A 17400-nucleotide genomic window follows, 5' to 3' on the forward strand; every position below is an offset into this window, starting at 1 on the left:
TAGCTTTTGTTTTTAGTGGGTGTAAACTTGTTTTTACTCAGTTGGCATTCTCATAAATTTAGGAGGGAGAAGTGTAATTTCTAAATACTCATTAGCATTGGTTTTGATACAGTGCCGTTTTCCATTTGTTCTTGGGTCACATGGTGCTTGAGAAGTGTGACGTTTTAGCTAGCTGTGTTGACTTGTGTACCTGCCAGTAAATGCAGCAGTTGTACGTGGCAGTCACATGTCCTGTGTGCCCTTCTTTCTGTTGCTGTGACTCCTGGCACCATTGCAGCCTGATCACCACTCAGTAGTAGTGGTTGTTTTGAACCTTCGGCTAATCAGTAGAATCTTTTTCAGCTACTTTTCTGATATATTTAAAGTGGGTAATATGAGTATCTATTTCACAGAGTTGTTCTGGGGTGATTAGACGGTGTATGTGTATATGGTAGAAAGTAGGTTTCTGGGGTGATTAGACAATGTCTGTGAATGGTATAAAGTGTGTCTATTTCACAGAGTTGCTCTGGGATGATTATACAGTGTATGTGTATATGGTATAAAGTAGGTTTCTGGGGTGATTACACAGTGTATGTGTGTATACGGTATAAAGTAGGTTTCTGGGGTGATTAGACGGTGTATGTGTATATGGTATAAAGGAGGTTTCTGGGGTGATTAGACAGTGTATGTGAGTATATGGTATAAAGGGTGATTAGACAGTGTATGTGTGTATATGGTAGAAAGTAGGTTTCTGGGATGATTAGACAGTGTGTGTGTATATAGTATAAAGGGTGTTTAGACAGTGTATGTGTGTATATGGTATAAAGGGTGATTAGACAGTGTGTGAGTATATGGTATAAAGGGTGATTAGACAGTGTATGTGTGTATATGGTATAAAGGGTGATTAGACAGTGTGTGAGTATATGGTATAGAGGGTGATTAGACAGTGTATGTGTGTATATGGTATAAAGGGTGATTAGACAGTGTATGTGTGTATATGGTATAAAGGGTGATTAGACAGTGTGTGAGTATATGGTATAATGGGTGATTAGACAGTGTATGTGTGTATATGGTAGAAAGTAGGTTTCTGGGATGATTAGACAGTGTGTGTGTATATAGTATAAAGTATGTTTCTGGAGTGATTAGACAGTGTGTGTATATAGTATAAAGGGTGATTAGACAGTGTGTGAGTGTATATGGTATAAAGGGTGATTAGACAGTGTATGTGTGTATATGGTATAAAGGGTGATTAGACAGTGTGTGAGTGTATGGTATAAAGGGTGATTAGACAGTGTGTGTATATGGTATAAAGGGTGATTAGACAGTGTGTGAGTATATGGTATAATGGGTGATTAGACAGTGTATGTGTGTATATGGTATAAAGGGTGATTAGACAGTGTGTGAGTGTATGGTATAAAGGGTGATTAGACAGTGTATGTGTATATATGGTATAAAGGGTGATTAGACAGTGTGTGAGTATATGGTATAAAGGGTGATTAGACAGTGTATGTGTGTATATGGTATAAAGGGTGATTAGACAGTGTGTGAGTATATGGTATAGAGGGTGATTAGACAGTGTATGTGTGTATATGGTATAAAGGGTGATTAGACAGTGTGTGAGTATATGGTATAAAGGGTGATTAGACAGTGTATGTGTGTATATGGTATAAAGGGTGATTAGACAGTGTGTGAGTGTATGGTATAAAGGGTGATTAGACAGTGTATGTGTGTATATGGTATAAAGGGTGATTAGACAGTGTGTGAGTATATGGTATAATGGGTGATTAGACAGTGTATGTGTGTATATGGTATAATGGATGATTAGACAGTGTATGTGTGTATATGGTAGAAAGTAGGTTTCTGGGATGATTAGACAGTGTGTGTGTATATAGTATAAAGTATGTTTCTGGAGTGATTAGACAGTGTGTGTATATGGTATAAAGGGTGATTAGACAGTGTGTGAGTATATGGTATAAAGGGTGATTAGACTGTGTGTGTGTGTGTGTATGGTATAAAGAGTGTTGGCCGGGCGCGGTGGCTCAAGCCTGTAGTCCCAGCACTTTGGGAGGCCGAGACGGGCGGATCACGAGGTCAGGAGATCAAGACCATCCTGGCGAACACGGTGAAACCCCGTCTCTACTAAAAAAAAAAAAAAATACAAAAAACTAGCCGGGCGAGGTGGCGGGCGCCTATAGTCCCAGCTACTAGGGAGGCTGAGGCAGGAGAATGGCATCAACCCAGGAGGCGGAGCTTGCAGTGAGCCGAGATCTGGCCACTGCACTCTAGCCTGGGCGACAGAGCGAGACTCTGTCTCAACAAAAAAAAAAAAAAAAAAAAGTGTTTAGTGTATGTGTGTATATGGTGTAAAGGGTGATTAGATTGTGTGTATGGTATAAAGGGTAATTAGACAGTATGTGTGTATATGGTATAAAGCGTGATTAGACAGCGTATGCGTGTATATGATATAAAGTAGGTGTTGGTATTCCACAACAAGATTGTATTGACATAATGTGTACAACTCATGTATTTAAAAATCCCTATGTAAAAAATGAATTACTTTAGTTTTAAGAAGCATTCACAATATTCGTTCATTCTCCCTTTCTCTTTCTCTGGCCAGCTGGGGGTGACCTGACTGTGTCTCTGACAGATGGGAGCCTGGCTACCCTAGAAGGCATCCAGTTACAGTTGGCTGCTAACTTGGTTGGACCAAATGTACAGATTTCTGGAATCGATGCTGCCAGCATTAATAACATTACGTTGCAGGTATGACAGCTTCCATGGTCTCCTGTGCTGTAATTCTCTTGGCATCACACAGAAGCATGAAGTTTTCATTACAAGTACCTGTGCTGCTTTTCAGATTGATCCGAGCATTCTGCAGCAGACGCTACAGCAGGGCAACCTGTTGGCTCAGCAGCTCACGGGGGAGCCTGGCCTGGCCCCACAGAATGGCTCTCTCCAGACGTCGGACAGCACAGTCCCTGCCAGTGTTGTCATCCAGCCCATCTCAGGCCTGTCCTTACAGCCCACAGTGACCTCTGCAAACCTGACCATAGGCCCACTGTCTGAGCAGGATTCAGTGCTGACCACTAACAGCAGTGGTAAGAGCCACTCACTTTTGCTTATTTTGACAGCTGGAGTTTCATTTTCTTGCTTGCGATCACATATTTGATTTTAGGATGTTATGTTGTCATTTTCTTCTCTTTGTAGAAGAGAATAAATCAGATGTCCTGAGAATAAAATAAGTTTTTCTTATACTTAATGATATGTGTTTAGTATATGCTCTTAATTACTACTACCTTCATTTAATCACTCTTTTCATCCTGGCTTCGTTTCATCGCAAGGCTTTCTTTTTAGATGAAGGAATTAGAGATGACTGATGCTTTGTTTTGTATCTTTCTCTTATTGAAATATTTAATAACAGTTTAACTAAAATATTTTTAATATAAAAACAGGGGAAATTGATTTTTTTGAAGCTCAACTTTGTTTTGCTTTGTAATGACAATCAGGGACCCAAGACCTCACTCAAGTGATGACTTCGCAAGGTCTGGTGTCCCCCTCCGGCGGTCCCCACGAGATCACCTTGACCATCAACAACTCCAGCCTGAGCCAGGTCCTAGCACAGGCCGCTGGGCCCACTGCCACATCTTCCTCGGGGTCTCCACAGGAAATTACCCTGACTATCTCCGGTTAGTAAGTTATTATTTTAAACATCCTTTCACCCTGAAATTTAAGTACTGTATATCTTGCTATCTCTTTTCCTACAATACTCTGCTGTGCATAAAGCCTCTGCTCAATACGTATTTGTAATTTATGGGAGAAGTTGAAGTTTAGTGAAAATAATGTGTTCTAATTCAGATCTGATACCAGAAATGAAAAATTATAGTTTCTCATGTCATTTCCAGTTTGAGTACAGTCAGTTATTTAATTCATTCATTTATTGACTCATTTTTAGAGAATAAGTTATTTTTGTTTGGCAAAGAGCAGAAAGCATAGCTTTGTGGTTCTCACTCGTGCTTCATGAAACTGGTGTAAACTTGACATTACGGCGTTCTAGATCCCCATGGCACTCTCTTTACTGTATGTCTTCAGAATTCTACTAGGATTATATAGAAAAATTGAAACATGGGGGAACATTGAAAAATAGATAAACGGGTAGGAAATACCCTTTGGCAGTAAAGCCCACCTAAAATTGGCAATCTCATTCTTTCCGCCAGTCACCAGGCTGACTCATTCCCTGTTTCAGGGCTATGCTGCTCATATTCTGACTTTTCTCCTTGTGTGCCTTCCTTGGTCCCTATGTATCATTAATTCCCATAGCGGATCTCAGTGAGTGTTGAACATACTTTCCTGGTGTGCTTCGCTCACGTGACTCTGAACTATAAACTCTCTGTATTAACTAAGAGTCGTGTGTTAATTCAACAACTTTTATAGCCCTTACTAAGTGCTAGATATTATTTTAGTAACTTCCACAGATATTAACTCATTCAGTATTAATTTATTTAAGACTCATAACCTGATGATGACGTTAACAAAGACATTTTGCTAGGAATGAAAACACCCTCCGTGGAGATCTGAGGTGACAGAGGGGAGCAGCCCCACTTCCCTGAAACACAGCTGTGGAGAAGGGCAGCATTCTAGATGGACTCAGCCATGAAGGGCAGGATTTCTGCTGTTTCAGAGATATTTCTGCAGAAATTAATTTCAGAAAAGAAAAGGTATTCATAAGAAAACCAGAAGCTTTCTTTTTCAGGAAGATGTCTTTATTTCTTTTAATATATTAGTGAGAAATTTGAGGAACTATTTTTAGGTACAGCTTTGCTTTTGAATGAAATGCAGTGGTTTTTAGATGCTGTTGGAAAGCGAAAATTAACATTGAATTTTATATAATTCAGTAACCTTCTTCCTTTTAAAATTACATTTATATCTGAAGGAAAGCTGTTTGGTTGATCCAATTAACTTTCTCGAATACACTTAGTATAAAAAGCATTGTGCCAGGTCCTATCAAAACCACATAGTGCATGGTTCTTGTTCAGAGTTAAGAAAATGTATTCTTCAGTTTGTGGATTGTGCCTCTGTTCTTCCTGTGTTTTATTATTGGCCATTTGGTTATTGTGTTAGTATATTTGAAAGTATAGATGAATACAACTATTTTTTTAAGAATTTGGCTTCAGCTATTCTAGGAGAAAACCTTAAATGAATTAATGAAATAAGTTTGGTTTCAACTTTGGGCTTAAGATTGTTTTTTCTGACTTATTATGATGGATAATGAGAATTGACTATACAATTCCTTATCCCATTTTGAAAGGGCTGCAAAAAGCATTTAATTTATGGTAACCTGTTAAAAGCATCTAGATATTCCATAGAAATTTTCAAAGATTTCATAGTATGTTCTTTTTTCCATTAACACATAGGAGTATAAATGCATACAAGTACTAGAGAATGCACGTATCACTTCAGCTAAGTTTTGCAGACTTTAGGCAGTTCATGAGTCCTAGCATTCAGAAGGTTATACGTTGAGTAAAAGGCAAAGACAGTCCTTTGCCTCCCGGAATTACCCTGTCCAGATACGATGAAAGTCCTTGTACCTGATGTTTTCAAAAGCCCAGTTATTAATAAAAAGGTATATAAAATTTGGGAACCAAACAAGTGACACCTGCGTACTTTGGAGGTTCATCCCCGGATCTTTTGAATATGGGTTTGCTTAGGTGATAATACATTTTCTACTTTTAAAAATTTTTGCCTGTACTCATGTTCATCATGCAGTTTCATTTTTTGTTTCTATTTCTTCAGCATGGCATGAGAATGTAGGTCACTATAAAGCAATCATAGTGCAGTATACTTTTGTCTTTTGAATCTTTTTCTCTCTGATTTTGTGTAGTTGTCTTGCCTACGCCTATTTTGACAGCAGAATGTTTAAAGTGTCTTCTCTTTACCAGGTCTTTCCAAGGCATTCAATTGGGTTTCCATTGGAATTCCAACAGGTTTTATTCTCATATTCATTTCTAGTTGCCATACTATATAATTTCATTATATCATTACAGTAGCTGATGAAGCTAGCATTAGTGGGTTTTGAATCAAGCAAATGTGTTTTAGTAGGAATGTATTGCAGGCATGTTAGTGTGTACTTGAGAGCATTTAGAACACACAGGATAGGAACACAGCACGCCAGAAACTGCAGCATCATGGGCTTGGCAAGCCTGCCCAGTGGAGGGCAGGGAGGGGAGATTCTGTTATTGCCTGGTGATGCCCCTCAGATCCTTTTAACGTGTTTTTGCTATACCTGGACAGTGCACTATATTTGGAAATATTTTCAATTCATTGACAGTTTTATTCAACAAAGTGTGTGATTTTTAGGGCCTAAATACTGAGTTAAAGTAGAACTCATAAGAAGTATTTTTAAAATACTTCACAGCTTAAAAAGTGTGAACAAATACTGTCATTTAGGGAAACGCATTTTTGTAGTTTCATTTTCGTTTTTCCATAAATTTTACTGAAATGAAAATGAAAGCTTTGAGGATACAATTATGTGTTTAACACACTTGCCAATACGCATCTGAGAATGTTGTTTTCAGGTATCACAATATTAATTTCCATTTAGGTCAAGAACGTATTCAACACAATTCTAAAGGAAATAGTGAACTATTAATAAACGGGAGCATAAGATTGTTAGCACGTGAAATCAATAATCTACAGGTGCTACCGTAACAATAAGCAGTGATCAGCTTCTCTCAGAGTACAACATTGAACTCTTCAGGTACGCCGCACAAGAGTTAGCCAAGAGACACATTATAAGAGGTCGTAGCTGAAGAGCTCAGCCCACAGTAACTGAGGAGGTAGACTGTCCTGTAGCACGACAGGTATGTCAGCATCATTCTTTGTCACATGGAGTACCATTCTGTAAGGATTAGTGGCTTATGTTTAATTCTAGGATACAAAATTCTCTCGAATGTTACCAACCAATCGATAATGTTACTTTTTAAGTCATGAAAGTAAATAATTTTATTCAGCTGTACAAAGCATCATATATTTATACACGTTACCATGTTAATAACTCCATGTACAGAGCTGTCCCTTTCTAGCCCAGCATTGGAAGTCTCTTACTCAGCGCATTACTTCTGCTCTCCCGTGAGAGTTTCCTGACACCAGCTGAAAATAGAATAGAAAAATGGAAAGGAGGCAGCTTTCTAAGATTTTAAAGCATATAATTTTATGGAAAATAAACATTAGTATCGGCAAAAACTGCAATTACTTTTACACCAATATAATAAATGAGCTCCCATGAGATAAATGACAGTTTTGTAAGTAACCATTAACAGTTTAGGATAACATACCTATCTCGTTCTTTTCACCTCATAGAGATTGCATTCACTTCCTAGCCTTGTTATTTTCCAACTATGTATATCACTTTGTGAGGAAAAAAAACTAATCTTCAGATATGTTTGTACCCAAAAGCTAGTCCTTTTTTCATGCTTAATTCTTAATTGAAACGACCTCTTGTCCAGTAGTTCATTTATTCCATAAAAGATTATAGTGTCTGCTGTGTGGTAAGAATTGCGCGAAATCTGGGAATATAACTCTGGACAGGTCAGAGCTGGTCCTGCGTTCTGGATCTTAGAAACAAGTAGAGTGCAGACATTTTTGAAGAATCCACAAGTGACTGTCAAATTACAGCTGTAACCATATATAAAGGAGAGATGATGGTACAGAGAGCACATGTCACAGGGGGTGGCCCTGCGACTTCTTTGAGGACGTCCTGGCTGAGCTGAGAGAGGGGCTTGGAGTGGGGCAGCTTTTCTCCCCATGCCAGCTGCTCGACTTTGCATGACCTGTGGTGGCCTTTAGCTGAAGCAAGGAGGTGTGGATATTTTAATGCGTGGAAGATCCAAAATATATGATGTATTGTTGAAGTTACATAGCAAATGTTCTTCTCCTAACGTTTTCTAAACCTCATAGTTTGTGGATTTTAAAGGATCAGGCAGTGTGTTCTTCTCATCTCTAGAATTCTAATCCTAGGCTGTGAGTTCATCATCTTTCCCCCACTGCCTGGTTCATGTTGCAGTATGAAGACGTGCTGCTTGTGTGTGGGCCGAAGCCAGCGGTGGTCGCTCATGGTGCAGGGCTCTGGGTGAGATGTCTGGATTCACGCCCTGCTAGCTGGCCTCACTGAGCAGGAAACTGGCTGTCAGCGGTGCAGCCTCATGTCTTCTTGGAAACTCTGCTCAACATCCTTAGTGAGCCCCTGGCACATTGATGGAGAGACAAGTCAGGTTGTAGAGGTTTTGGTTTGAGTGGAGTGGCTTGTGCCTCTTGGTGATCCTGGATGTTTGCAGGTGCAGCAGATTGCTTGATTCAGAATTGGGGATGTTCTGACCAAAGGGAGAAGTTGGATGGAATGAGGGCGCATGCACTCCAGGGCTCTGCGCTGGCTGCCTGCATTTCTTTAAACTCCTGCAATCTGGCTAGTTTGGTAGTAAGTGCTGTACCTATAAATTCACCTCCACAGACACATGTTGAAAGTGTCACACCAGCATCTCACATGCAGGTGAGGGTCCTCTCAGGGCAGGCGAGCTGTCCTCAGTCAGTGGGTGCAAGGCTCCCACATGTTATGCAGCCGACATTTCTGTACAGACAGCAACATACCCACTTTGCTGATTTGCATTTTTAAAATTATTATTCTTTTAGACCTTTTTTTAAAGAGCCAGCCGAGGCTGGGCACGGTGGCTCAAGCCTGTAATCCCAGCACTTTGGGAAGCTGAGGTGGGCGGATCACCTGAGGTCAGGAGTTTGAGACCAGCATGGCTATCATGGTGAAACCCCGTCTCCACTAAAAATATAACAAATCAGCTGGGCGTGGTGGTGGGTGCCTGTAATCCCAGCTACTCAGGAGGCTGAGGCAGGAGAATTGCCTGAACCTGGGAGGTGGAGGTTGCAGTGAGCCGAGATTGCTCCAGCCTGGGCGACAAGAGCGAAACTCCGTCTCAAGGAGAAAAAAAAAAGAGCCAGCTGAGAAAATCAATCTCTTTCTCTCTCACGTTCTCTCTCAGGCTACTTTAGCTTATATCCCACTTGCTAAATTAAAAATAAAAATAAAGCTTTTCAAGGGATTGGGTGACATTATAAAATAAAAGATGAATGCATAATTAAAGAATATTTGTGTACTAATGTAATATCGGCTATTCTTAAAACAGGGTTAGTTTTATGTGATCAAGTAAGTAGTCTTATGTTCTTGAATACCTTTAGCATCTGTGAATAATCCTGGGTATAGGAAGCAATTCGTCATTTATTGACTCACTCAATCCTTGATATTAAGCAGATGTTTTTAGAGTGGCTTACACATCCCATTGGTCCTAGTTATAATTATGTAGTGGATCTCACCTCTGTAATAGTAGTTAGGAGATTGCCTCTTAGCGAGCAATATTTATCTAGAGTCATAGTCAGTTTCAGATCTAGCTTGAGGCCACACCACTAATAACTGAAATTAAAATGACATTATTTTAAAATTAAACATGGCTCTTCTAAAGTAAACACTCAAATAAAAACCTCTAATGCCCATACCAAACTTATGTTGAGCATAATGAATATGTATGTGGCTATTATTATTTTTTGATTCTCTATGCAAGCAAGGTTTGGTTAAGACTCATCACCTTCTAGGTTAACTCTGGCTGTTTCATCTTAATCGAAGGCATTGAAAGAAGTGTATCACCACTTAGGGATTTGTGAATAAATCCAAGTGAGACAATTACTCACAATTTCACATGCAGGATAAAAGCACATGCTTTTGTTCAGATTTGTGATGCAGGAGTTGAAGACTATTTCAGAGTTTCATCCCAGCAACATCCATTCCCAAATCTGACACAAAGAGTTTTTCTTAAAACATGTTCCCATAGAATGTAAGTACTGTCTCAGAAGCAGATCGTAGTCTTGATAGAGGCTTGAGAAATTTAGCACAACTTTTTAAGGAATTCATCTCAAATGAGTATTATCTTTTTGTTCTTACCTTCACCCACTTTTAAATTTAAGATAATTTTGATGAATAAATTGAGTTCTGCTTTCAATGAAAGCAAAGACTAGTATTTGTTTTCTGTTTATTTGTAAGGTTATTCTAGCCTTAGTTTCTTCTAGATTTAAGTATAATCACTTATTTTATTTTTAAATAGTTCAACAACTTAACATTTTCTATTTGCCAGTGTGTATTAAAACTGAAGAGGACATTCTTATCCTCATAAGTTGTCCCTGTGAGTGACCTGGATGCTTGGGAACGAGGGGCTACCCCAATGCTTCTCTCTTGTTCTGTCGCCCCCACCTTCTCTCTTCCCACATTTCAGTTAATTGCAAGAAAAAACTGATATCATATCTTTTAAACTATTTTTAGAACCTTATATAATTATGTTTTCTTAGAAGCTATGAGGCGATATCCCAAGAGATTTAAGACAATGTTGGGTTTGATGAGTGTATGATTTATTAATCTTTTTAACTTATTTTGGAGTCAGAATCATAAAGTCAGACTTGTATTGCTCTATACATGCTGGAGGAACAGTGGTTTCAGAAAAATAAGTGAAGAATAAAAGTAAGAGTCTACAATCTTCACTTCAGTGCGGGATCTTTATTTTCACGCTAAGAGTATTTAATTTGAATATAAAATTTTAGCTTTTAACAAGTAGATAGTTAAGAGCTACTTGTAGCTTGTAATTTAACTGCGTGCTTAAGAAAATTTCAACTTTCTGCTCTAGTCATGTGTTCTTTTCAATCATATTGAGGACAGTTGTACTGGAACTGGTATCATCCTCTTTGTGGAAAATCCGTTGAATTAGGACATTATTAAAGGTTCACTGTTTGAGTTGAAATATGAACGTTGGCACTGTCTGAAGTTGTTTATTGTTTCATTGAACTTTGTGTCAGGTTTCACTTTAATCAAACACAAGGCTTCTGTATCTTTTTACATTTTTCATGCTTCACAGTCCCAGAATCTCTGATGCCTTAATCATCACTAGAAAGTCAGGATTAGTTGACTGGTGGGAGTGGGGAGATCTTTGATTCCTTTATTTCAGCAGTTGGGGTGAGGTTTGCATTTTTGCTGTGTGCTGGCTTCGCCTTGGCTCTAAGTGTGATCCTGGGCGAGATTCACAGGCACGTACCTCTCTTCCCTGTCCTCCTGCAAGTCATTGGCAGCTGCCACCTGCGCCCCCGCCCCAGCCTCTCCACAGTTTTGACCACTCATGTTAAAAACATACCCGCAGGTTAGTGTGCAGTAAGGGTGTGTGGAGGGAATTTTAGGAGGACAGCTATTAGGTCGGCTGCTGTACTGGTCACTGGAACGCTTAGCGCATGCAGACATCCTCCACAAGGCCACACTCCTTGGGCTCCCGCCAGCACTCTGTGCGGACGCTGGAGCAGGCGGGAGGGTCTGACCTAGCTATCTGTGGAGCCCCGGCGGCTGCTTCAGCGCTCGAGCCTCCCAGCTTGCTAATGGTTCTACTGCTTTTGAAGGTTCCAGGTCTGTGCAGCACAGTGTGGGACCCCAGGAGTGTGGATCTGTGGAGGCATTGTATTTGGAGAACTCCAGCGACAAGTAAGTAACCTAGTTTTCCTGTTGGCCCCTGACTCCTAGGAGAGCGCTGGACTGATGTGACCCAAGTCACAGCAAAGTACTGACAGGAGCGTGTTTGTTTTGTTTTGAAACCTGGTTAGGAAATAGCTTTTTCTCCTTTGGTTGTCATCCGGCATCCTTAGCGCCTGGCACAGTGGCAGGCATAAGTGGATGAGGAATACACATTTTAGATGAATGGATGGGTCGACTGTCAGATAAAGTGAGTGTGCGTGTGTGTGCCTGTGTGTTTATCCTTTCAACGTTGTGTTCACTGGCGCCCACTACAGGACTTTGATAATCCCATACTGACCCCGTCTCATCTGTCAGGAAGGTGCATGAGTGTCTGTTTTGTAAAAGGAAAGACCTTTCTTTGCCAGGTACCTTCTTTTCTCTTAGCATCGGCTACAAGGGGGGATATTTCAGTTTTGTTGTCTTTTCCGAAGAAAATTAAGATGTCATGTAGGATAAATGAATATTTAAAGGATTTCATGAGGTTTATTTTGACCTTCTGTCTTTTAGAATAAGAGTCAGTAAGGGTGATGAAAGTGAGAAAATGAGCAGAGATGGTCAAATTTATCCTGTAAGCTTTGGAACTAGTTATTCGTCAGTGGATCATACTTGCTTCCTTTCTTCAACTGTCTCTTTAGTTGTGAATGGGGACAGTGCCCTGGCAATTGTTGTCTGAGTTTTCATTCTACAGTAGTAGCTGTGACTCGAACTGTGGGGTCACATTTTCACTCTTTGTTTACTGGTTTTTCTCTGTGTGTATTATAATTAAGAACCACAGTATATTCATGCGTAAAGATGTTTAAAAACTAGGAAAAGCCTTATCCTAAAATTAGAATTGAAGACCCTGTGATTTCTTTGATGCAGCTTGGAGACCTTGGGCAGCATGAATGCTGCTTCCTGCAGGTGGGAGCGTCGCTTTCCCTGTGCCCTTACACCTGGACTTGTCTGGCCTTCTCATTGACCTACTTACTTCGCCTCTTTTGTAGAACTTAACACTACAAGCGGAAGCCTTCCTTCAACAACACCGATGTCTCCATCGGCCATCTCGACTCAGAACCTGGTCATGTCCTCGTCGGGTGTGGGAGGTGACGCTAGTGTCACGCTGACGCTGGCTGATACTCAGGGTATGCTGTCTGGAGGCCTGGACACTGTCACACTCAACATCACCTCTCAGGCAAGTGCTTCTCAGAGAGAGATACAAAGGTCCATTCAAAAAGTGGTCTTTGAAAACATTATTCATTGACTCCTTCCTAAATATATATTCTGAGCATTTTTTTTCAAAATCGAAGTAGCTTTTTTTCTGATTAAAAAAGTAATACAGTAAATGTAAAAAGGGGAAAAAAGAAAATTCAGATAATATGGAAGAATGTAAAAAAATAAGGTAAAACATAAAACCCAAAGCTTTAATTCCACCACCAAATGGAACCACAGTTAACGTTTTATTGTATATATCCTTCTACACCTTTATATGAATGTATAAGGTACATATTTATAAATTTCTGCAGAAATAAGTTTGTGTACACATCATGTAGATGAAGTTTATTGAAGGGCATTATGTTGTATTCATGGTTTCAATAAGTAGCATGGAAATTTTCATGCCCTCAGTCACTGAGATTCTTAGATGAATTCCTACCAGTAGAATTGCTGTGCCAAAGGGGTGTACATTTTTACATGATTCCTTGAGCTAAGATGCTGAAAAACCTTTCAGAGTTTAATTAGGAAAATCATAATGATACATTATGATTCGTTATAATGAAGATGAATTGTAACAAAGCTATGCCAGCATTTTGATAGTTGAAGACTAATTATAATAAGACTGTGTCAGAATTTTCATAGTTGACTGTAAAAAATCTATTCTTAGTTGATGTAAATTGTGATTTCTATGTGTCTGTTCCTAGCTGTAATAGAAGCAAAATACGCAGCAGAATTAGAAAGCTGAGGCTGGACACAGGTGGCTCGTGCCTGTAATCCCAGCACTTTGGGAGGCTGAGGTGGGAGGATTCCTTGAGCCCAGGAGTTTGAGACCAGTCATGGCAATATGGCAAAACTCTGTCTCTACAAAAAATGAAAAATTGGGCCATGCGCGGCAGTGCACACCCGTAGTACTAGGTACCCCGGAGGCTGGGGTGGGAGGATTGGGTGAGCCTGGGAGGTCACCCAATCTGCAGTGAGCCGTGATTGCACCACTGCACTCCAACCTGGACGACAGAGTGAGACCTTCTCTCTCTCAAAACAAAAACTGAGGTTGTTTTCACCAAAACACATTCCTTGATTGTTCTGTCTCTGCTTTTTAGGCTCACCATACAAGAAAAACAGATTTTGGCATCTAGAGCAGGATTGGTCCTAATACTATCACAGCCACTTGCTGAAGAAATGACCTCTCTAAGCTCTAGTGCCTTTCATTAGTGAAATAGCAGCATTTCCTCTGCATCGCTTCAGTGTTCAGTCAGTCTCCCTTGGTTGTGGGATACTCACATGTCGTTGGCAAATAGGCTTCACCTAGGGCTCCTCACCGAGGACCCCTGCACAGCCACTGCCCTCTTCTGAGGTGACCCAGGCACATCGCACGCCAGGATTCCTGCTCGCTGGACACAGGGGCTCCCCTCTGGCTGACCTGCCTGTAGTTAAACAGCCCTGCCTGCGTCCGGCCCCCAGGGACCTGTCAGGCAACAAACAGCCACATGTGGTGCTGGGAAGCAGAGCGTGCATCTCACTCAGAGTCATTCCTCCTGAGCTGTGTGGAGAGCATGACTGCTTATGGAGTTTAACACACTCTCTTCACCTGCTCTTATGCACCATCAACTCCTGCTTGTCACATAATTAACCTTCTAAATAGTAGCAATTCGTATCATGTTTTAAAATTGTGGTTGGAACAAAAGTAGTCAACTGGCTAGGTGTGGTGGCTCACACCTGTAATCTCAGCACCTTGGCAAGCCGAGGTGGGCTTGAGGTTAGGCGTTTGAGACCAGCCTGGCCAACATGGGGAAACTCCGTCTCTACTAAAAATACAAAAATTAGCCGGGCATGGTGGCAGGCGCCTGTGATGTCAGCTGCTTGGGAGACTGAGGCAAGAGAATCACTTGAACCTGGGAGGTAGAGATTGCTGTGAGCCGAAATCGCACCTCTGCACTCCAGTCTGGGCCACAGAGTGAGACTCCATCTCAAAAACAAAAATAAACAAAAGAAGTACCCATCCTAAGATGTAAATTACTGGGGTGTGCTTTCCTAGATGCAGGAAGCATGATGATTATGGTGGACCGGCCATGTCTCCTCCTTTCCTACCTGTGATCTTGGTTACTGTATCTCAGGGCCTAGTGAAGCCCCCTGAGGTCTGGGGCAGGCAGTGGGCGGGGGGAGGCTGGATGGGAGAGCACTTTTACTTATTTACCATTCAAGGAACACGCTTCAAATCCAGGCACAGGAGTCTGTACACTAACTCGGAATCCATTTGTCTTTCCCACCTTTTTATTTGCTGCTAAGATGTTTTTATATTTAAATGATGACGACTGTAAATATGACCTTACACTTCCTGTTGTCTTGCAAAGCCTTAAGGGCATAACGTGCATCAGACTACCCTAGCATTGCATTTGGGAACACGGTGACTGTCCTGTTATATGTGTGAGTCAGCTCCCAGGGTTCCTGGTGTGTTTCTTATTGTAGACTTTTAACTATAGTAATTAAAGACATAGTAAAGAAGTAAAAATTATTTAAAATATAAATTTTAATTAGTTAAATGCCTTTGAATAACTTTTGGAGGGTGGGAATTGAGTTTGATGAGAAAAACCCAGAAAGGCATTTATTTCAATGATTATGAGAGTGTATTTTCTGTATGTTAAGTTTTATCGCTTTGAGAATTATCCACTACAGTTGAAGTGAAAGTTCAGTAAGTAGTTCTCAGTGTTTTCCAGGTTGTATTTTTAAAGTCTGCAGATACTTGCCAGGATGTCCCATGCCTTTTTTGTAGAACAGTCGGCCCCCAACTCCCAGGCCGTGCACTGGTACCTGTCCATGGTCTGTTAGCATCTGGCCGCACAGCGGGGGTGAGTGTGGGCCAGTGAGCATTACCGCCTGAGCTCCACCTCCTGTCAGATGAGCTGGGGCATTACATTCTCAAAGGCGCATGAATCCTATTGTGAACTGCACATGTGAGGGATCTAGGTTGTGTGATCCTTATGAGAATCTAGCTAATGCCTGATGAGGAACAGTTTCATCCTGAAACCATCTCCTAGCACCCCCTACCTCAAATCCGTGGAAAATTTTTCTTCACGAAACCAGCCTGCCTGGTTCCAAAAAGGGTAGGGACTGCTGGTGTAGTGCACGTGGGTCACCCAGGAGCCTTGTGAGCGGGCAGGTGGTTCCCCAAGGAGATTCTTCAAGAAGGGCTGTAGAGTGAAGCCTTGGTGGCAGTGATGACCCTGGGATGTGCTGTGGCCCGTTTCTGGGCCTGCTGTCCTCACCAGCAGGCAACCCGGGCTCCCTGGCTCTACACCAGTCCCCTGGTGGGGTCACTGTCTCATTTAGGATGCTGCTTTTGGGACAGAAGTCCTGTGGGTCCCCAGCGCCTCAGGACAGACTCCATCAGCTGCCCCTCTGGCTCCTGCCTGGCCCCTGCCACGCCACGTGGACTCGGGCTTTGCCTGCTGAGCTGCCAGAAGTACCTCATTTGCCACGCCCTCTCCCTCCCACCCACTGCGCAGGTGGCTCCTGTGCCTGGCATCCAGGGTGTGCCTGCAGCCACACACCCTGCCGTAGTGCTTCCCTGCCGCCCTCCTCAGCCCTTCCACTCTGGCCTGAGGACATGGGAGCAGGAGGCCTTGTGAGCAGCAGAAGCCGGGTGGGTCTTCTGGAACCCGTGTCTAGCCAGATACATTAGTGTTTCTATTAAGCTTTGGTGGGTTAAGTTCATTTTATATGTTCTTTTCTGTACTTCATATGCAAAATTTATAAACCAAATTGATTAATTAGCATACATTGTCCAATAAGTAATTTTAAAATATCCAGTAGAAATTGTGTAGCTTTATTTGAATCTTTTTTCTGTTAGCTGGCAAACTTAGACTTAAGCTGATTTAATACTCTGAAAACTTGGAAAAACCAGATGAAACCTTTCTTAGCTTTATGAATGGTATTTTTCTAAACATAATGAATCCTTGTAGCAACAAAACCACCTTTTTATTGTCAAGAGATTAATGAACCTATAAAAAAAGTCTGTAAATATGTAAATTATTATGATTGTTTATGATAATAAAAATTTGACCTGAAAATTAGAAGGTGGTCAAGAGAAATTAACCAGTGTCTAATGATGATTGTTCATTTAGGAGTTATTCACTAGGGGATAAATGTCAAATGATTTAATATTAATTCCTTAAAATGACACATGCTCCTTGGATTTAATGAGGAAACGGACTAATAGCACGGGGAAGAGATCCAAAGTGAAGAAATCAAATTGTTTAGCATTATACCGCCCTGAACACTGCACTCTGTGCATGGAAAAATAAGAATCTCCCTAAAGGAACTGAAGGAAACAGTAATATAAACGTAGAAATTACTGTACATATTTAAAAGATAGGAAAGTCACATAAACTTATTATGTATTATTTTTTATTTCTTTATAAAATCCATGAAAGAAAATGTTCCTAAAAACAAAGAAAGGTGGTCTTAGTTTACTTAAATAGTATTCTTAATTAATGGGCAAATGTGGCTGGGCGCAGTGGCTCACGCCTGTAATCCCAGGACTTTGGGAGGCCGAGGTGGGCGGATCATGAGGTCAGGAGATCGAGACCATCCTGGCGGACACAGTGAAACCCCGTCTCTACTAAAAATACAAA

General features: G+C 41.0%; 1 protein-coding gene across 5 annotated transcripts in view; it reads left to right on the forward strand.

The window, feature by feature from the left end:
• Window positions 1-17400, forward strand: part of ZNF236 (zinc finger protein 236) — a 150760-nt gene that overhangs the window by 103567 nt on the left and 29793 nt on the right. For 4 of the 5 annotated variants that reach the window (XM_033176194.1, XM_033176180.1, XM_033176173.1 and 1 more), the window contains 4 exons: window positions 2597-2742; window positions 2837-3077; window positions 3486-3665; window positions 12562-12749. In XM_033176194.1, coding sequence (XP_033032085.1) covers window positions 2597-2742; window positions 2837-3077; window positions 3486-3665; window positions 12562-12749 — 755 coding nt within the window. Of the gene's footprint in view, window positions 1-2596; window positions 2743-2836; window positions 3078-3485; window positions 3666-11466; window positions 11549-12561; window positions 12750-17400 lie in introns of those variants that run through there. The other variant, XM_033176201.1, reaches the window with a different exon arrangement.

This window comes from Trachypithecus francoisi, unplaced genomic scaffold (genome assembly GCF_009764315.1).
Source record: "Trachypithecus francoisi isolate TF-2019V2 unplaced genomic scaffold, Tfra_2.0 Contig01474, whole genome shotgun sequence".
NCBI lineage: Eukaryota > Metazoa > Chordata > Mammalia > Primates > Cercopithecidae > Trachypithecus > Trachypithecus francoisi.